General features: G+C 38.7%; 1 protein-coding gene across 1 annotated transcript; it reads right to left on the reverse strand.

Moving 5' to 3' along the window:
- Nucleotides 1–3,044: 3,044 nt before the first annotated feature.
- Nucleotides 3,045–20,355, reverse strand: LOC146313409 (glycogen synthase kinase-3 beta-like). The gene is made up of 11 exons (XM_084739123.1): nucleotides 20,000–20,355; nucleotides 11,732–11,817; nucleotides 9,519–9,620; nucleotides 9,170–9,253; nucleotides 8,533–8,643; nucleotides 7,661–7,791; nucleotides 7,017–7,221; nucleotides 6,734–6,829; nucleotides 5,628–5,814; nucleotides 5,268–5,345; nucleotides 3,045–3,745 (listed from the first exon to the last, which is right to left on the reverse strand). The coding sequence occupies exons 1-11, from the start codon at nucleotides 20,172–20,174 to the stop codon at nucleotides 3,684–3,686; spliced, it is 1,317 nt and encodes a 438-aa protein (XP_084595249.1). The 5' UTR covers nucleotides 20,175–20,355; the 3' UTR covers nucleotides 3,045–3,683.
- Nucleotides 20,356–23,026: the final 2,671 nt, after the last annotated feature.

The raw sequence follows: 23,026 nt of genomic DNA on the forward strand, positions 1-23,026 counted from the left end.
TTGTTTTTACGATGTTGTGCAACTTCTGTGAATCTGAACTAGCATTTTAAAACACAGAAGTCACACAATAACACAAACTGACTGAGCCAGTGGTAGACTAGCAACTCCCTTGTTCTGTGAGGGAAAATGACTGAATCTGCCAGTGGAGTCTGGTTGGTTTGAAGACAGCGGTATTTGACGCATATAAAAGCGGTTGCCTGTCAGACAAGCCTGTTGGGTGGCGAAGTAAAGCGGTGAAAATACTCTGCTAAACATAGCAAATACGCTAAAAGATGTTTTACTGCACATACCTGTACACTGTTTAGCTTCCTACACTGGTACTCCCTGCTGCTCCTCCAAACCTGAGGCGTGCCGACCTCCATCTACTGTAGGTAATACACTGATCTACCTCATACACTCTCACTTCAATTTATCTGCACTATCCCTTTAACATAATCCCAATTTTGTCTCTTTTCTCAATCTCATGGCATAAAATTCAAACTGCTCCTCACAAAGATAGAAGTACAAGAGCACACAAGAGGAACTCCCCTGCTTGAAGTTCATGTTCATCTACTATTCACATTAAGCCTTCCATTCATCTCCCTCATGCTTTGCTTCTGTCAGCACTAAAGAACTGAAGCAAATGTCCATTTATCCTCAGAGTTATTTTTGTTTCTACGAAGCTGCTTCTTTTAAAAAACTGAGAGAAATTTACGTTTATTTCCACTGATTGAAGTACACTTTGCTAAAGAAGCTGCAACACCATTTCAAACCCTTCTTTGACTATAACTGACGTCCAACTCTCATCCAAAAACAAATAAATAAATAATTTACATGAAGCATCCCCCCCTCATCAAGTTTGATAAAACATTAAATCCCCATCCCAGCATTCTTTAGTTTCTCTGCCGCATTTAGGACCAACATTCAGTCTGCTTGTTTCCACACAGTACAAAGGTATTTTTTTTCTACACTAACATCAGGACAGGACTTATCTTTGAGTTAAAGGGGAATTCCACCAAAAATGACTTTTAGATTAAACTGCATATATGTTTAATCTGCCAGTATTCTGCAGGGGATCTGACAAGTTTTAGACACATTTAGAATATTCAAGACTAAATTGAGGAACTGAAGCTGGTAAAATCAGCCAACTGTATTCTGTATGAATAAATGTCAACAGGTCGAACAGAAAAAAGACAACAGAAAATTGTAAAGAAGAGCCATCAAGTAATTATATTTACCATCTTTAAATACTTCTCAAAGCTTTAAAATGAATAATTTATCTTAAAATGATTTGACTTTTTAAAAGTTATCCAAAAAATTGTCATTAACAGTAACATCTTCTCACATCATGATTGCACTGGCTTACATAGCTCGATTAATGGTTTCTAATTTCTGCTTTGAAAGCTTGAAATTACAGAAGCTGAAAACGACTGTGCTTGCACTGATTTTTTAAAAAAACATCTTGAGATTTAAAATTTATTAATTCATCTCAAAGTAGAACATAACCAACCAGATATTGTGGGAAAACTAAAGGTTGTTTCCTCTAATTACTTAGAATTGTTTTTAATCAGAGATCAGGAGCGTCATGCCAGCATGTGTACATGACATCTTGACATTTGTAGCAACTGATTTAAGCTGAAAATGTCAGATAACCATCACTGATCCACACATCAGACTCCCTGACAGTCATCACAGTGATCTTGAAGGCTGAAATCAGGTGTGATCAAATGAACCACACACTCATTTTCAAGTTCTTGAGTAATTATCCCGTGAGCTCAAGAAAACAAAAGTCATCTTTTTCCTGATAAATTATCTTGTTTCCACTGCAGCGACCAGGACCCCCACTTGAGGAGGAGTACTTTCCAAAAGTACAAGATCTTTGGGAGTGGGGCCTGCAATGCTGAATATGTCTGATTTTTAAAAGTGCAACCACAAACCTGTTTTTTGTTGTTTGTGCTTAGACACAGTTACAGAAGAACGTATATGACAGATGGACTGAGAATGATGTCCAGGTCTTTGTGGTTGTACAGCTGAATGCAGAAAAGACTTTTAAAAACTGACCATTGCTTTTACATGTCAGCTGAATATATATATATTTTTTTTTTTACTAATCTTGGAAACACGGACAGCAACAGGCTGAATGAAACTTTTAGTTCCTGTTCCTGGGACTTAGAGTTCCAGGTACTTTAGGCAGAAATGCAGCTTTTGTTATCTGAAGATGATGAAATAATTAACTTGTGATCTCACGATCATGGTGTTAAAAAACACAGCCGTTATCGGCCTCCATATGAAATTATTTTTTTTCTTCAGAATTAATAGAACAAAATTACAGCCAGTGAGTTTCTCGTAGAGAAACACACGCGAAACCTGTGAAAGCTGTCATTTCTAGGTGTTTAAAAGGGGCGAACATTTGGTTATTTTCATCAGGACATTAATTCTGGAAACAATTTCTTGTTCTAGTTTATAAGACAAGCATCAATATTCAGGTCCAATCAAGGAATTTACAGGGAGCCTTGATGTTTTCTATGGCTGTAAAGATCTAGGAGAGTGGAATCCAGACAGAGCTCTGCTGGTTTCATTTAATCATTAGTTATTAGGACAGAGAACAAGCAGTGCACTGGGCAGCCTGCAGTAATGTACTTCCAGTTTCACTACTATGGTTCTTATTTGTTTGTTCGGTTTCAATTTATGAGGAGTATCTCAAGAGTATCAATTTTTGAGGTGATAAACAAAAGCAGGAGTGAGGGATGTCGTTTGAACAAATTAACGCCTCTGCCCTCTTTAGTTTAAAACAATCGCTAATAAAAGCTGAAAATGAGCCTAAATCCATGATTGACCTTTCCCATATTTATAAAGGCGTGAGCTTTTAGATGGATATTTCTCTCTTTTACCAGACAAAACTCTCTAGAACAAGAAACAAACACATGGATACGAGACGTGGTGGTTATTCCCAGTCCAGGCTGTATAAATGCAGCCACTGAACATGATTCATGTAAGGGGCAATCCAATACACCTCCAACCAAACACTGATAACTGCTACTTGGTACTGATGACACTAAAGCAGGTAAATTAGCAAGACGTGGATGTTTTATTTAAAAACATCAGGCTGGATTGGTAAAACAATGTGGCTGGAGGATTTAGGAATTCGTCAGTCCCTGCATCCACTCTCCCGTCCTGAGTTGAATAAAATTTCCGTTACCCTGATGACCTATTTGGGGCCAGTTCTGGTCTTGGTCAGGCAGTGTACAGGTCACCCCTTACTAACAGGGATGCAAAAACACCGAAGAATATAAAAAAATAATCTGAAGTGGAAAAAAACAAAACTCTAGTGATCACGTGATGCTTTCAATTAGTCAAATAAATAAACACAAATATAAAGAGGAAAAAAATGTTGATTAAAAAAAAGGTTATATTACAGAGGACCAGCCCCCACTATTGAACCTTCACATACCACCCGAGCAGCAGCGAAACTCTGTGTGTGAGTGTGTAACAATCTCCTGCAGCTAAAGAACTATTGTTTGTTTGTTCAATGCATTTACTGTACAAAAACAGATCATCTAAGAGGAGAGCAAGCAGCATGGAGGAAAGCAGTAGAGTGTGTGTGCATGTGTGTGTGTGTGTGTGTGTGTGTGTGTGTGCGTGTGCGTGTGTGTGGGCGTCTGAGGTAAGGGTGAGGCTGGCAGGCAGGCAGGTGAGAGGCTGCTTCAGATGCTGTTAAGAGATCCTGGTACTGAACTGTGTTGAGATGAATCTGAACCGGTACCATCTGAAGGACAGAGGAGCAAAGAAAAGAAAAACAGTCAAATACACAAAAGACCCGACAGCAAATTATTTTACATGATATTGAATTTGCAAGGCTTGAAGAATAATAATAACTTCATTTCAGCATCACTTCAGTGACACAGTCTGGTCAGCCATGGAAGCTCAGCTAGTTACTTCTTGCACATATTAATAAAGAATCAAAATCACGCGGGTTGTCTGGCCATAATCACTTTTCATTATTCTTTTAGTCACTGGTTGAGTTACATTTTCTTGTTAATTTCTAACTGTTTAATCAATAAATGCAGAACTGTAAACACACACACTGTAAACACACACACACTAAACATATCTCATAGTAAACACTTCTCATTATGAACAATTTTATTTCAAATGCCACGACAGTGTGTAAGTGTGTGTGTGACATAGGGTAGAGCTCATGCTAGCACAACCTCATATTTTTTCCAATTTGAACACTTTTTAAAAAGTTAATTTCCAACCCAGTTTACAATGCATTGTTATCTGTAGATGTTTGAAAAAGTAAGGGTTGTTACATATTTAAAAATTCAGATAATCCTTTTGAAAGGAGTTGAGGAAATGGATAGTTTGGGCTCACAGCTATAACTGAAAACATAAAGGTTTCAAGGCTTTCAAGGTATGAGAGTATGAGAATTATCTCATCTTTGGACTCGTGGACTCTAAAGGTGTTGCACATCTTCAAAAAGTCTTTTTCCAAAAACTAGTTTTGGACAAGTGTGATTGATTATTATCAGGATGTCCTTGAACTCGAGCCAATACTGTTAATATCCAGTCTGTATTTCCACTGGTCAGTGTGTCCATTAAGAAATGTGGTATTAAATAAAAGACCAGCTTTTCACATCAATTTAAGTCATGACAGATATTGAGTTCATGCCAAATACTGCCATCTTGTGTTAAAAAATACTCATTACTAACCAGACTAGACAAATAAAAACATTTCTGATAAGAGAATTGTTGATTACACCATGTATATTATTCTTCCTTGAAATAAAATAGATTTATATTAGTGTTTGTCAAATAATCTGCTGTATGCATGTGTGTATGTGTGTGTATATACGTGTGTGCGTGTGTGTGTGTGTGTGTGTGTACATTTATATGTATATGGCTATTTGCTGTGTAATTAATGAGTACTGCGCCACTTATTTCATATTCCATGCAATTCACAGTGCAGTATTTTACGAGGGGGATTTAGCGTTACCATTTAAAATGATTTTTTATTATCCAATTTCCAACCCACAATATTCCTCTGGGACAAAATGTATCACCAGTTAAAACTAATAAAACAGAACAGCATTTTTTACTCTGAAATTCTTACACTCACCAGATAATTAAAAGTGAGGTCATAATAACAAAATATAAAAAAATCTGTTAAAGTAGTACTCATTTGACGCCAAACCTTGTTTTTTTTCAGCCACCACAAAAACCATTAAACAAAACCATGAAATTAATATTCACAATAAAATTATAATAGTGAAATAAGAGTTTCCCACCGTGGGCGGAAGCAGATGTATGAGAACGAGCGTGAGGAGGAATGAGGGTTGAGTTCAGCTGGGGCTGGATTGACAGCTCTGCAGAAAATAAAAGGCAGAGTTTTTATTTAATGATGAGTCATATATCAAGAGGACAGTGTCACACAACAATAGGATAGTGTAAGCTGCTTTAATTGCACCTCCTCTGAGGTCACAGCGATAATCCAAAACAAACCAAGACACACGGACTGATTGTATTTCATTAAACAGATGGTGATGAGCATGACACAATTTTCTAACTGATTAAAAAAAATCACTTATCGGTGTGGTGCTTAACTAAATCTTAACCCTTCAGTCATTTAAACTTGAATCTGTATGTACCTGTGGGGCTGAAGTTGAAGAGCATGGGCAGTTCTCGGCCACTGGGCAGTCGTGTGTTGGGCTGGCGCAGCTCGTCGAAGAAGGCATGTGAACAGGCCTCTAGCGGGGAGAACCGTGAGGCCGGCGTGTACTCCAGCAGCCGGGAGCAGAGAGTGATGGCTTCTGGAGGGGTGCGAGGTTTAAACACCTGACGAACAACAAGAGTTTCATTATAAGACCGAGTATCTGCTAAAATGACATCCACACTAGACAATTTCTAACATCAGTGTCGTCTGTAGTTTGCTGTCATGTCAAATTCTAAATAATCAATAAGGTTTTACACCCAGTATCACTGACATCACACCAGTAAGTAAACTGTGAATTTGTATAACCGTTTGCATTACTCAAAGTGGAGGTTAACATGACACTCTGATGTTCTATTTACATTAAGTGATTTATTTTAGCAAACGTGTGGTAAATGTACAACCTCAAAAAAAGAGAAAAAACCTGCAACCTGCCCTTATAGAGGTGTTCTGCATCTACAAAAGCAGTTTTTGGAGTACAAAGCTATCCACTTTATAGTAAATGTTGAAGGGCCACTTCTCTTAGTTTTACATTGTTTCTGTACTCTTAGGGTGTCAGGGTTAATCGACGTTCAGAAGGAGGACACTAAAACACTTCAACTCACAGATTTAAATAGACTGCGTGGGCAACAGCACATCTACAGGAACTCTCTACTTTTGTTCTGCTAAACTGGTGTAAGGCATGTCAATTTTTGGAACAAACACCTCACTAGAGGAATGCTTTGACACACACATAGAAATTTAAAACCTTTGCAGAGTTCCCTCACACAAAAACGGACAAAATAAGTTGCATACCATATGTTATATCAAAGAGAGGAATTATACAAAATGAATATGTGATTACAGTACTGGATCTATACAGACATATTTATATTAAACCCTGTTGCTTTCTACCATTATCAACCCTCAGTTTGGAGTCTGCATCTGAAAATGCTCTGTTTGCAGACACCCTATTTTATGGGGCCATGTGCAAAATGGAGGGGCAGGGCCCAATACTACATGCTTTACCTGACAGTTCAGATTCTCAAAACATTGTTTACTTACCTTGGTCCATGGATGGGCTTTGATCTGAGGGAACTTGAATTCTGTGTAGTTTGGGTTCATCTCTCTGATTTGTTCCCTTGTTGGAGTTCCAAGCACCTGAAATGAAATGTACGAGGAGTATGAGCAGTATTCTTCAGAAGGTATATAATGTAGGCATCAGTCCTTTATGATACCAATACATCAATCCAAAATAATGTCTGAGCACATCCACAAGCACATGCCAAGCTAAAATCTCCACTGTAACAAGGAAGTCCAAAAGGCATATATAGATAGAGACACTCACCTTGATAATCTCTACTAGCTGGTCCACCCCACTGTCGCCGGGGAATATGGGTTGCCCGAGCAGCAGCTCGGCCAGTACGCAGCCTGCTGACCAGATGTCAATGTTTGCTGTGTAGTCTGTGGCACCAAAAATGAGCTCAGGAGCGCGATAATACCGTGAGCAGATATACGAGACGTTGGGTTCACCGCGGACCAGCTGCTTGGCGCTGGGGAAACACAAGAAATCAAATTAAATGATAAAGATTGCAGCACAAAATGACTGGGGTCCAAGGGTCGGTCAAGGAATTAAATGTGTGAAGTATTGTGGAGGAAATGGTTTTCAAGAATGGAGGGGCTTGCTGTTATTCCTCTCACAAGACATTTTTTACCTACCAGTGTGAAAGTGTCCACAACCCAAATAAACTTATTCAGGATAAAAAAGTAGGACAAAATCTGCCATATTGAATACAGTCCCATGAAACTATTGGGCTGTTTTGAAATGGTTAATTCACACCTTCACACATTATCTGCAGTGTCACATAAGCTGGACAGATAAAGAGATGCTTAATTCTGTTTTTCTGCACAAAGACACATGCTACAGCTCTTGATTTAGCTGTTATTAAATCCTCAGTCTGTGTGTGTGAGAAATCTGTTCGTGCAGCTCACCTGCCGAAGTCGCACAGCTTGAGGATGGCAGTCTCTGGGTCGACAAGCAGGTTTTGGGGCTTGATGTCTCTGTGACACACACCCTGGGAATGGATATAAGCCAGACTGCGAAACAACTGGTACATATACACCTGCGAAAGTCACAACAAAAGATCAAAACAAGATGAGTGCTCAACAGTATTAGTACGGAAACAAACAAAAAGACAACACAATGTAAGTTTCAGATTGGTGGTGTAAAGCAGGCTTACTGTGGTGGTAGGTGTTAGGTAGATACATGCTGTTTGGGCATTCACTGATTACATCACTTGCCCACAACCCCCACCCTCTGAGCATGTTATCAATACTTAGTTGGACGGCGAATCTATCATTTTAAACCAAATCGTTTAAATCAGAATTCAAACGCAGCGCTGTAGGCTAATCATAGTCTGAGGTTGCTTGACAACTAGATACAGTTGGACAGACTAAAATCCACCAGAATGGTAATTAAGTAGTCAAGGGGTCTGGGCAGGCAAAAAAAAGTGAGTATTATGTTGTTAAATACATTACAATGAATGTACTGGGTGGTTCTTATTTGTCAATGATAAGGCTAACTTAGCTAAACCAAACTAGCCTTGAAAAGGAGCTGACATTACAGCCATACTAAACAATGACATATCATAAATTCACAAATCGTGTAAAAATGAGATGATAATGATATAATTTTCACAAGATTATTAACCAGTGGGAAAATTTCATCACCATGGCATTCCCAGTGTGGAGATCTTTTCTTGTGAAATGTTTAGGAAGAACCCATTCCAAAGACTTGCACAAAAGACATCTATAATTAGACCACACAGAAATATCTTAATGGTAGGGGAAAAAAAGAAAGTTACCTTCACATATATGATAGGAATGATGCTCTTGGCCTTGTTAAAATGCCTGGCAACCCTGTAGACCGTCTCAGGGACAAAGTCCAGCACCAGGTTGAGATACACTTCATCCTTCTGTAGAGCACGGGGCACAGAGAGAGGGAGAGAGAAATCATTGTGTTAATATATCCATACATACACATGTATTATTTTAATTTAAGTTTACAAGCCCTGTACATTGTTACAGTTAACACATAATTTCATAGTGGGAAGAGGCAACATTAATTCACAAACAAACTGCCTGCTGTGACTGTTGATCTACAAGTCAGTTAATTTTTTCCTTTTATTAAAGACACACAGAGAATCTCTTTTCCAGTAATTTATTTATGCAATATTACACTCAGAAGTGTTTCTATATTTGTCAGTTCAAGAAATTGACTGCTTCCCTTTTTTTAGACTTGGGGTATTTCTTGTTTCGCAGAATCTGAGTAATCTTATCTTTTATGTGCATACACCATTTCCTCTGTTTTCCTGTAAACTCCTGAAACTGTGGTACTGTGAGATAAGCATGTGTGAATATGGTGATCTAGCAAAAGTTTGTTTGACCACATTCTAGTTTTCGGAAAGAACAAATTATATTAAAAAAAAAAAAGGGTTCTACCTTCTCACCACTGGAGTAGAAGAAGTAACGTAGTCTGACAATGTTGCAGTGATCCAGTTTCCTCATGATCTGTAGTTCCCGATTCTGCAAATACAGGAAAACACACAAACATAGGTGCATAATCATGAAAATGAAGCAAGCATTAGAAGAATTTTATAAGACAGGGAAATCCTTCACACATTAACTGAATGACATACATATCTCTATCAAGACCAAACTTAATGTTCTGAAAATTATTTCCAAAACAAACCACACGGAAGACAAAGTCTGCTTGAAGAACACAACAAGGAAAGTTTAGATCACAATGTATAAGAGAATATGGAGAGAAGTCACTGTATCATAATCCTACCTTGAACCTCTTATCTTGCAGAACTTTCTTAATGGCCACCATCTCTTGGCTGTCGATGAGGCGAGCTTGGTACACCACACCAAATGACCCATTGCCAATCACCTGAAAGGTTTTCACAAAAGGGCAATCGGTCAGACACTGGGACTGACGAAATCAATGACAGCTCATCAGGAGAAGTGCTAATACAGATATAATTTATGAAGGTTAATGTAGCTTCTGACTGCTGACAAAACAATTTGAGCTTATGTGTGTCAGTCCAGCGACAATAACAGAGCATTAAAATGGAGTTACACAAGTCCAAAAAATAACTTCTGTAACAACTTAGTTTATGTTCATTTTCAGTGTCTGAACTGGAGCAACCTTTTAAAAGTAGGTCAGCAGCAAACAGTGATATTGGTTTTGGGGGAAGAGTCAGTCGTTCCCATGTTTCCAAAAGAGCTGTGTTCATCAGTGCACAGCAAAGGCAGGTTTATGCTAAATCCACTTTTATAGTGTGACTGGACCAAATAATTAACTATTAGATACACACAACATTAAGCATTAAGCAACATTAGGTTTCTCACCAACAGCAAATGTTATTTTTTTCATTACTTTCATTACATTTTAGAGACAAATTAATCAAATGCATTAAATTAAATTATAATCTGAGCATTACGTAGGGTTGCAGCAGTATACTCTGGTATGAAAACTGATGGTTCCCACACCATATATATTTGATAATATACGGTATTGAATTCTACTGTACTAGTGATTTAAAAAATTTTAAATTCTATTGTGTTAGTCTTATTTGAAGAATGATGGATTGTATTGTTTTTAAAACACAGTGTCATTTAAAGTGTCATTTGTCACCAATAGTTGGTAAAATTATTAAAAAAACATTTGTTCAACCACAATAAAAAAGTATGGAGTCCGGGAGTGGTCACAGAGAGAAAGAAAATATAAACAGAGGCCATGCTTTAACACTCTGAGCACTCAAAATGCTATTGCATGGGTACAGGATACAACTCTTTCCCAGTGTTTGGTTACTTCGCGGGTACAAATTGTATTGAATTGCATGAATCTTGTGCGATAGGCAATAGCTCTCTGGGTGCCTGATGCAATAAAACAAGGCCTCAGCGTATATGTTTTCTCTCTACAGCCACTAGGTGGCTCTGCGTTTGGGTGTCATAGTAATTGATAATTATAATAATTGTGTAATACTGTGCTATTTTTGAGACAGTTATCAAACAGTGAAAATCTCATTCTGTTGCAGCAGCATTGCTTAGTCAGAAAGTGAAATGGCAAAAATTCAGATAACTGGTTAGTCTAATCTTGCCAAAATGCCAACTGTGAAGCAAAAATGCCCAAAAAGTTTCAATCTTCCATTCAGATTCCAAATGTTAACATTTGGTTTCCTTAGTCTTCTGTGATAATAGTTTAAATATCTTTGGCTTTTGGACTAAACAAAACAAGCAACTTGCTTGCAAGATGCCACCTTAGACACCATGTGGTGGACATTTTACACAATTATCTGCTATTTTACAGAACAAACAATAAAAAGAGACACTGTAGAAGAGCTGTGAAAATAAAATGGCTATTATGCAAACTGATAGATGACTTGATAGATCACAGTTTAATCCTTGTGATTATTTAACATAAAATAGTACAACAAAATATATCAGGTAAGTTTTATATGACACCTTTATATCTTTCAACTGCAGCAGAGATTGGAAAAGGGACAATATTTCTGATAAGCCAGAACCATAAGACTATTGACTTTGAGATAAAAATTGTGATAAATGTATGTTTACACACAGAGGCAATAAACAGTGATAGAAGTGATAAAAAGAAACCACCAGAAGGAGCTGCAAAGGTACGAACAAGTCTCTGGCTCAATGCAACACCAATCTCATCCCATGTAATTTCATTGGCCTGTGGCTGACACAATTATGTCATATTTTCAGATCGGACAGAGGCAAGATAGCTAACAGAAAGTAGGCTATAAAGTGAGCCTTGAAAGCCATAAATCTCCACAGCACCTGGTAAAATAATTACAGAGCCACTGGTATTGATCAGCAACCATATCAACTTCAGGCAGAGATACTGAAGCCACTGTCTACACTGTCTGATAAAAGTTACAGTAGCAGATGAAGTAATTAACCTGTAATTAATTCTACATACAAAGACAGCTCTTCTTATAATGACAATGTTGCGTCTTGGTTTGATTTGCTCACCTTGATGTCAGTGTAAGAGACTTCCTGTGGGCGGTCCGGTCCCTGACCTGGTGTGGCCACAACTGTCGTCACCTTCCCGCTGTCTCCTAGGAAACAACCAGGAACAGGATCAATATGAGGTGAGAGGATACAAGTTATGATTCAGTCACTTTACCAGGGCAAAAATAGGGATATCAAAAGCCTATTTTGTAATCTCCTCTTTGGTTTGAAGCAGAACACTGTACTTATGAGTCATAGCAGGTAATCTGTTAATTGCTTTATTGTGCTAAAACTTGTGATGGCTCCAGTGGGTCCTTTTTACAAGAGGTAATAATGTAAAGCCGCTTCACAAAGTAACCAAACAATACCACTGAAATTCAACCCGGCACACTTGCTGTAGCCAGCCTTAACATCTGGGCCGTCTCTCCACTGGCCTTTTGAATATTTAGGTTAATGACAAATGAATGGATGTCAACTTTAAGAAGCCTCTACAGACACAGAAAGAAATGGTAGAGTTCATGTTCAAGACACTCTGACTAATTAAACTGGAAATTAACCCAAAAATAGGCCAACCTTTTCTTTATGTCCTGATAAACTGTTTTAAGTGATAACAGCCTGCTATATAAGGATTATTTTGTTTTATCGTCAAGCATTGTGATGCGCTGGTCAATCACATACAAGCAGGCAAACATATCAGGTGTAATACCTTGTAGTGTGTGCCTTTGTAACATTTTACTAATTTACTTTTACCTCAGAGATGGCAGATGACAAGCTGAACAAAAAAATTATTCTGCCTAAGTATAAAACTTCTTGTGGTGCCCTGGTGTTTGAGTCTTCAAGGTTCATAGTATGGTCAAAACTTCTGCAGTATGATAAAACCATTGGAGCTTAGTGCTGGGTCATATCTCTTTTAAACAACACAATTAAAAGTTTCTACATTTTTGTGTGTCTTCTCCGGGACCCAGCTCAGTGGGGAGTCCATGTTTGGTATACCAATTTTTCATGTGCTTTTTATTTTTTTTTGGTTCCAAGTTGTTATTTGCAATGATTGTTCAGAGGAAGCTGAATCACATTTCTTTAACACTACAAGTTTAATTTTCCATCTTAAAAACAAAGATCAACAAAGGCCGGCGTAAAAAAAATCATCAGACAGTTGTATTATTCTACACAGTGAATATGTACATTTTGAAAAGCATCTGCCTGTGGCCCATCACAATGAGTAATTTAAAATAACATGTTGATTCCACTACAGGAGAGACTTGACGTTCTCTGCAAATAGGTGGAAAAAATATGAGCATCTATCAGTATTGGCATCAGAAATCAGCCAAAATGAACTGGAGAATATCAGCGAGGCACAGAGCACCTCTCCTGCCAGGCAGCTGACAGTCACACAGTCAGTCACACTGGGCGGCAGCAGAGGAGTTTGCACCAGCGTCTGGTTCAAAAGTAGTTAAGCCGACTTCACTGACAGTCAGCACCAGGGCGTCAGAGAGGCAAACAGAAATGAGTTATGCTGCGCTGTTTTTCCATCACCCTTCTCTCCTTACATCACTGTTAGTTCTGCGGTTAGGTCATTTTCAGACAAGCCTTGGTTTGTGAGGTTTACAGTCTGCCATGCTGTTGCTCCTGTGTTGTTCTATGTATGATGACACAGATTAAAAAAAAGAAAGCGTAGTAATTTGACTAGCAAAATGCATGTCGACTCTGGGTGTCTTAGGGTCCAGTCCATGTACAGCTCATGCTATCATCTCACCAATGCAGTGGAAAAGCACAAAGCTATTATCTGTCTCCACACAGACTGAGCACAAAACTGTGGTACTTCCACAGCACAGGCTGGTGACGTCCTGTTAACATAATCATACTGATAAATAACTTTATATACCTCTACTGCAACTCAACACAACAACATTCTTATACTTTACCCTTAAAACGTGTCTTCAGCCTTAAAGTTTTAATGCATATACTGTATCTGCAGAAGGTTTAGATATTTACAAAATCAGAAAGGTAAAATACTGACTAAACATGTGGCATAAATAATCTTGTTTCAGCTGTTACAAAATGTAAACACCGAAAGGGTTAAAGTTGTAGTTTGAGAGAACCAAAATATGATTACTGAAAGGAGTTGAACCAGCAGTCAATATAAAAGTGCTTTGTTCATGCTGCCCTGCAATCTCTTCTACGAGGGCGAACCATGTATTAAAGCCCACAATATCATAGCAGACTCTCTGCCAGTGGAAACCCCTCCTGAAAAAAAGGCCTCCCACTCCTCCTCCGTGGAGATTGGGGAACAGAAATGAGGGAAGGTAACAACCCATCATGGTTCAACCCAGTGGAGGCTGTACAGGTCATGCTCCACTGCTGCCAGCTGGCCAAGAAGCTCTACAACTCTGTGGATGCCTCTGGCACTGGCGTCACTCCACCATTAAGAAACAATGTGAGAAGATTCAAGTGCTGCTGGAGAGGATGAGCCTGTCTGATGTCAAAGTGGGCTCTGTGGAGGAGTTCCAAGGACAAAAGTTCCTGGTCATCATCATGTCTACAATGTGCTCTAATGAATCAGTAGAGAGCGATGATTTGCAGAGTGCACTCAGCTTGCTGTCCAACCCTAAATGCTTCAATGTGGCTGTTACTCATCCTAAAGCCCTGCTCTTAATTGTTGGAAACCCCACTTTCTAATTAGGGATCCACGCTTCAGGGCTCTACTGCAGTGCTGTTTCATCAGTGAGGCATATCTGGGATGCAACCCTCTTCCTCCTTAAGAGACTCTCGGATTGTTGCCGAGAAGCTAATGAGTGCACATGAGGACAATACAGTCATGGATGGTGTACCTCAGCTCTATCAACCTGACTGTCTTATAATGTTCTAAATTCTTCCCCATGATATTTCATTGGCTTGTCTTTCTTTTGACTGTTTGTAAAGTGTGTTGTAGCTGTCTCGATCAGTGATCACTGAACTGCTCTGAAAAGGGAAATCTTATTTCTGTGAAAGCCAAATGCAGTTGCACTCTGGGGTAGAAATAAAGATGCTCGCATACACTGCACAATTACAAAGAAAAAGAAATGAAAGCATTGAAAGAAGTTATAGTTTCAGTTTTTGTGTAAACACAGAGAGCACATCGAGTAATGAACAGAAGAAGTTGTGGGAATCAGACAAGCATGAAAGCTTTTTGGTTGCTGTTGTTCCAATATGAAGACCTGAGATCTGAGAGGGTTTGAAGTGTCAAAGTGCAAGAACTGAAAAGAGAAATTCAGGGTGAAGAGAAAGAGGTGAATAGAGTTGACTTATAACAGATGGAAGAAGAGATGCAATGACTACAATTTTCTTTGCCAATTCTTTACAAGTCTGACTTGCCAATTCCAATTTTGGCTGATTCCATTTCATTTCTAAGAACTATAATTGACATCATAGATTTTTGTAATTATTATTTAATGGAAAATTAAACTATACGTTCATTATAAAACATCGACTATTACCACATTTTCTCCAAAAGTGTTCCAGGTTACTGGCAGGCCTTGTCTGTTATGCCTCTTTTCTCTCTCCCTCTCTATCTTTTTCCACCCTTCTTCTCCCTTCTTCTCTCCACCTGTCTTGTCTCAAATTTTTCTACCTCTACACATGTCCTTTCCTCTGTTTCTCCCTCCCTTATCTTGTTTTTGGAGTCTATCACTCCTCTTCACACCAACAAGCATGCCCGTGTGGTTGCGACCAGTTCTGTTGAATATGGCTGTGATGTTACTATTGGTGTCGCTGTGCACATGACGTGAACAATCATGTGGTGCCCGTGTGGAAATGTGACCAGCAAGTAATCCTAGTCGACTCTATAATAAAAGAAGGTACCAAGTTCTGCATCCCTCTATCTACAGCCAGTTTCCAGTTTCTGGAAATTTCATTTTCCTCTGCTGTACTTAAATAATGGAGCAACCTTTTGACATCTAGCTGCCATTGTGCTATATCACTGTCACCCTGGTCCACAGACTTAATGCTTTGTTTACCAAACAAGACAAAACACTTATATGGTGATATGGCCCTCTTATAGCCAGGACTGCAGAACACACACACACACACACACACACACACACACACACACACACACACACACACACACACACACACACACACACACACAGTAAACTGTCCTCAGCCACAAAATACTGGTGATCATCTAATAGTCTTGCTGGTGATATCTGTTACAGCTGAAACTGTGAGGGCTGCAGAGTGACCGGGTCACTGGGTTCTCTAACTCAATGACTGGGTTCACCCTGTGGACAGGAATGAACACACATATGCATGCATGCATGCACACACACGCACGCATGCTCATGCTCACACACACACACACACGCACACCCCTCCAGGTTAAAAGTAGGACAGCTGGTTAAAGGATACGTGTATGCTAACTATCTACGCTGCTCCTCCTCTTACATGTTTCTTGCTGATGTGTCAGTCAATACAGTTGTAGATATCAGGGCAGGAAAAACAACTTCCACAGGTCTGAAACTTTCCTGAGGTCAATAATTTATCATAATAAAGACAATGTCTTACTCTGTCATTGTTTCATTGTGTCTGAGTTCGGTGTTTCCATATCAGCAATGCACTGTGTCACACACTGCTTCCTGTCATTCACCTGACATTCACAGAAGGAAACTTGAGTCTCCAAGAGAAAATAATCCTGTAAAACATGCGATCTTTCAAACATTATCACACCCATATCTATATATTTGCTGTTTTTAAACTCGATATGAAATAAATACGAGATCTTATACAAACTATTCCTATTAATTCATCAACCAGCAAATTTCCTGTGTGAATATCTTGTCTTCATTCACAAAAACACACTGCACTTAGATGAACTCCACATCTTAAAGCAAAGTAGCTTCAAGAGAATTAAGTTTACCTTATTAATATGCAGTTTAATGCAGCAAGATCTTCCAAAATCTAACCAGGCCATCTACTCTGTAGGGAGAACATCTGGTGTAAGTGTGAGGTTTCTATCAAGTCTCTATTGTTTGGCGATATTGTCCTCATGTGACAGTCCACCACAGAGTCAACACAATGTCCGCTTCCCAGTGGGTCATGGTTATGTCACTCTGAACAGTGAGCTGGTTTACATAAAATTTACATAAAGCAACTGTGGACAAAAACAGTCTTGTGAAGGCATCATCCCTGTGCTGTTCACATGATTTTTATCATTAACTGTCTCTGTAGTGATTCGCAGTGAGATAACAATGATTCATCACACAGATTCTGTTTGATTAAAGGGAAAATCCACACTAAAACAACAATGTTTTCAGTAATATTTACTCAGTTTAATTTGTGAATTTCTCTTTATGCTCTAAAGAGACAGACCGTGGTGATGATGTCACCCACAGACAAATCCTGGAGTTGCTCCACAGACAGTGAATAATGGAACAAGTACTTGGACACTGTCACAGCAGCTATGGTAATTATACTGGGATGTGGGGAAGTTTTCTGATTTGTGGCAGCAAGTCCTATTTTCAAATCCTCTTGGTTATAAAGTCTTGGTTGTAATATATTAACAATATACAACACACTCCTTGAACACACTAATGCAGTGTCTGTGGACCAACTCCAAAAGTGTCGCCTGAAGGCATCATCAGTTCCCTGGCTGATATGCTAATTTGATATGCTACAAAAGAAAGTGATAGTGTTGCTGAAAAATGGCAAATATTCCAGTGTGATAAAATCTGTTGGAAATGATCTACACTGGCAAAAATGGCATCACATTGAAATTGATAATCAAGTGTCATTCCAGTGCATCGCCATCCTTTCAATGACAAGACATGTCTGGGCTTGTCAGCTTCTACTTGGGACATTTGCAACAGCTGCTATAATGCAAGCAAGTGTCACAAACTGTATATATACTGGGTCTGCCCATTGCTACCAAGTACTTCAACCACTCAGAATGTGAGTGAAAAATGTGTTACTTAATCTACTTGTCACTTTGGCCAATAGGGTGACTGATGATCAGTAGTTTTATATTCATGTTTAGGTTCACAGTGCGTAACTGAAAAAGAAGGAATTGCTAGAACTGCAAAGTTAAAGTTTGATCCCCAGACTAAGTTCACTTTCAGAATAGATGAATATGCTCGGAGGATTCACCATTAACTGTGGCCTGATGACCTGTGGCCATGAAATAGTCCATGTAGGTTGACCCTTGTGGCCACCAATTTTATCCACTGACAGCACAATTAGTGGACAGAACCACTGTGACGTCACCCATTGGATTGTGTACTACTGTTCTGAAGTCTCAAGATTAGTGTTTAGCATTATGTCGAGTTGCCATCTTGGTTTTTTGCAACCAGAGCATGCACAGCACCAATTGGGAGCATGAACAGCAACTTGGGTGATGCTTGGTTTTGGCTCATTCATTCAGCAAGAAATAATGGTGGACTTCCTCGTATTACAACTAAACAGTCCACAAAAATATTTTACATGCAGTGTAGAAACAGTAATATATTTGGAACCCCAGATGTGCAAACAATCTCATGAAAGTGATCGGTATAACCCAAACTCTAATCTTTCCCTATCGGCAATCAAGTGTTTTTTGTCTCAAAAGCTATGCATATCTTAACCACAACACTGTCACATTTTAAAACATTATTAGTTAGTACAACTTGCTCAATGAAGAAACAACATGCACAAATCTCACAAAAGTTCCACAAATCTTGGTTTTGCCAACACAACATCACAATTCCTCAAATTTCCTGATTTCTTCACGGCTTTTAATTCAACAGAGTATGAAAAAAAATGACCATGACTCGTTGCTTACTAGCTACGGATATGGTGGGGCCACTGAAGTATGGGTTCACTGGCCTGCTCAAACTTTTAATAGATCAGAAGAACCAGAAACACAAAAGGTGGCTTAATGTCCTGTAGTGTGTGCTGCCAGTTTTCTCAACTAGCTGAGAACTTGAGCTGTTTTTTCATCAGGAACAACACATCACAATTCATGGGAAATATGGGCAGCACAAGTGTCACAGTTAAGGAGGGAAAATATACTTTGGCCTCCAAATTAAGGGGTTTGGTGGCCTGTAGGGCCAGTGCTTATAAATATTAGCATCTATCTCTAATAAAGAAACCACATTCTGGAGCAAAAGACTAAACTTTCCATTCCATTAAATGCTTGGAGGAGTATTTAATGGAAACCTTTAACATTTCATCATCAAATATCTTCCACTGTTGTTCATAATGACACTTCGCTAGTTGGTATGGCAACACAACAGCCTTAATGCTCCATGTCCAAGTTTAATTTTACGAGTAATTCAAAATGTCAAATCACATCAGTCTCTCTCACAAATATCTGGCTAACTGGGTTAATCCCGCCTCTTGAAATAGCCTCCAGGACTCCCAAACCTGACAACGTACCCATCAATCATCCAAGAGTACATTTACCAGCTGAAGGCAACATTTGAGCTTTAAGGGCCTCAGGCAGTGTTTCCATGCTGCTGCTTAGGACGAGCGAGAAAACAAGGGTCACACTATTTGAACTGGAGATGACCTCCCATTCGAACTCTAATATCAAAGTCACACACTACTGCTTGCTAATGGATGATAAGGTTTGGATTAACACACACACACACACACACACACACACACACACACATCTCTGCTTACACCTGTCACTACAGTGATTAAGGGGCATACGATAACTCCATCTCAAACAGAAGAAAACCTATTCCTTGGCATCCCAGCAGACAGCCCATCTCTTGCATCCTCCAGGCGTCGGCCACCTGCTGCTAAGCCTTTGCCCCACAGGTGACCTTGGTGAAAAAGCAACTTGCCGCCCTGACCCTTCTACAGGCGAACCAGAGTGATAACTGATGCCGCACAAAAAGAGCCATGAATGCAGCACTCAAGCTTAGGTATTTGAGTCCAGCTTGGCCACAAAGAACAACAGAGCTCGTTTTGGTGCACACTGACCACAGTAAAATCAAACACATCCACATCTTGAAAATCAACATTAATAAATCTGAATATGCATTAATTTAGCTGCCGTTACACCGGGTTAAAGTGATGACCAACCAGCTGCTTAGTATGACACCAGTAAGGATAAACACATCCTTCGGCCGGACGGGGAACTAGTAACATACAAAACAAGTGGCTAACGTTAGCAGGCAAGCTAGCTAGTTAGCACGCTAGCAAGTTGGTTACCGCTACAGGGCAGCGATTACGACTTTCCTCTGGGTAGTGACACATAACACTGGCGTGCATTTTTGAGGTAAAAGCACAGCATACATTTTAACGTCTAGATAGGTAATTATAACTTACTGGCAAGCTTAAGGTTCGAGCATCCCGACGAGCTGCTGCCAGAGGCCTGCGGGACCCCGGTCTTTCCTGTGCTGCTCCCCACGGCAGCGGCTGATCCAGCGGACGCAGCGGTGGTTCCTGGCACACCTGGCGGCTCAGCAAACGAGCTGGTTCTGGGCCGCCCGCTGCCGCTCATATCTCTGTGCAGGGCTCAGGGTGTTTTTTTCACTATTTTCAGCCAAGCGACTATTAATTATGAACACCCGGCAGCGAATAATCGTGGAAAGACACACCAAGAAATACCGCTCCCGTTGCTGCCGGCTGTCTGGGCTGATAGCCGTTGCTAGACACCTAGAAACAGACCGCGCGCAATGCCACCTGGGAGATGAAGTTCGAAGTAGCTGTTGCTTAGGTTTGCTGCTCCGGCTTTCACAAAGGAAAACAACTACAAATTTAAAATGACTTAACAGTGGATGTAGGCCAAAGAAAGAGCAACACTCAGTTTAATATTAACATAAAAAATCAAGGCTTAACATGTTTGGAGGACTGGGTGATGTGGCTTAGAAATAATATCTTGATATTTTTAGGCTATTTTGTGATATACAATAAAAGATACATATCTTGATATACTAATTTTCTTGACAATAACATACCGTTAGGGTTGGGTGATATGGACAAAATCAAATATCACAATGTTTTTGGCCACATACTTCCATTTTGATATAGCTATAATTGTAGGGATGACTATTTGTGTTTTCACAAAATTTTTACCACAATGAGATTTCTGATAAATACTCACCAGTAATGTAGATATAATGACCAATAGGGTAAAGGAAAATAATAAAACAGCTTTATATCACAGTTCTATGTGTTTATATTCAAATAAAAATATCAGATAAATCACTAAATTTACTCTGTTAGTGGCAAGCTGCCAGATACCTTATTCTAATAGTACATGTTATTTTTACATTACAGATTAGTGAAGCTAGCCAATGAAACACTTAATATCCTTCTAATGAATGCTTTTACTGCTTATAATATAAGTAAGTAGTTATGCAAATTGTAAGAGGGATTAAATACTTTTTTTAAAAAACGAGGGTGTTCAGCCATGTTTTTTTGTGTGGAAAATAAAACAAACTACGACTGAATGAAAGTGCAAAGTAATAGATGGCAGTCTGAAAAGATGAGGCACTCTGATGATAAATATACAGACTCTATGCTCTGATGAAGACTCTGTGAATCAAAACATGTTGGTGTTTCTATGAATTAATAAAAGATTTTTACATTTATCATCAGAGTGCCTCAGATCTTTTCAGACTGCCATATTTTACTTTGCACTTTCATTTTCAATAAGTTGGACAGTCATAGTTTATTTCCATCTAATTACTGACCCTGTCCTTGAAGAGCACCTCATGTTCATCTTTTTACATCACTAACACTACTTTTTTTTATTCAGTGTTCAATGTTTAACAACTAGGGCTGCAATTAATGACTATTTTCATTATTGATTAATCAGTCCATCAGATGCCAGAAAATGGAGAAAAATGTTTATCAAATGTTTTCTTTTCCAAGGAACAAGGTGACATCCATGTCTTGTTTTGTCCACAACCCAAAAATATTCAGTTTACTGTCCTAGAGGAGTGAAGAAACCAGATAATATTCACTATATTATATTATAATATTCTCTATAATATTTGAGAAACTGAAAGCATAGAATTTGGACCTTTTTATTAAAAAAGAGATACAGTTAATCAACTATTGAAGTAGCTGGCAATTAGTTTAATTAGTTTACAACTAATTGAGTGACTAATCACTGCAGTTCTTAAAACAACATACTGAAGTGTTGGCTGGTAAAGGCCTTTTCGGTGTATTTGTGATTTTGAATTGGACAGGCTGTTGTCATGTTGAGCTTCACACAGCTCAGTGTCCTGAGGTCGCCTCACCTGAACCCACCTCTCACCCAAAACAACCTGAACGTGAAAGACTTCTGTAATCCAATAAATAAAAATAAGCCAGCTGGATAAGGACACACTGCATGCTCCAGGTACTTGGGGGACCGGTCTGGTGGGAAGATCCTGTTCATTTGTCTACAGCCAAGCATTTGTTTAAGTGAGAATGAATTTCTGTAAACTATTCCCTCTTGTCTCTTCTGCTGCCATTTTGTAAAGAGTGAAGTCAAGTCAGTGGTCCAAGTCACTAATAACAAGGAGTGGATCTAGAGAAATATTCATGGAGTGGCAAGAGGACTGCATAGAAACTTTAAGGGGTGGCAAAAATATATATCCAATTTAATCACAGAAATCACATAGACCAATATTTGCTTAAAGACATTTTAACTTAAAAACCTTACATTATTGTAGCACATGAGCAGATAGAAATATCTAAATGGTTTATGAAATCAGTAAATTGTTTTCTTTCCAAATCTTTATACATTTTCCCAAATACTTGTCTTTTTCATTAAACATAAGCCTACATAACAATAAATAAGTTTTTAATGCATTATTTTTAAAAGTAATCCAATTTAGCTTTTTAAATTACTGTAATAAAGCCATTTCATTGGATATTTGTACTTTTATCAGTATTTTTTCAAGTCTGTAATTTTAACTTGTTTTATTTTTTATCTAAGTACTGCCCCTGTCCTTGAGCACGTGATTTTTCATTTCTGTGCTACCAACACTATTTCTTTTGGCCCTGGACTGCAATCCCTATTTTTTCATCAATATCCAAACCTTGCATCTGCATTTTTGTTGTCAATAAGGTTAAGCGGGTCAACGAAAATCCTGACATACAGACAAAAACACCTTCCAGAAAGTATTCATATTTGAAAAGCTAAAATCAGAGAATTTGTACATTTTTTCTTAACAAAATGACTAAAAAATATTAATTGATTATCAAAATAGCTGCTGAATAATTTATTAGTCAATAAATAATCAATTAATCATTGCACCTTTAAAATAAATCAAGTAGTCGTATCAAAGTCTTCTGTATGTGGATTGATAAATAAGACAATTCGATTCGATTCGAACATTAAAAAATGACAAAACACTC

The sequence above is a fragment of the Lutjanus erythropterus genome, chromosome 16 (assembly GCF_056507025.1).
Source record: "Lutjanus erythropterus isolate fLutEry1 chromosome 16, fLutEry1.hap2, whole genome shotgun sequence".
NCBI classification, from domain to species: domain Eukaryota; kingdom Metazoa; phylum Chordata; class Actinopteri; order Lutjaniformes; family Lutjanidae; genus Lutjanus; species Lutjanus erythropterus.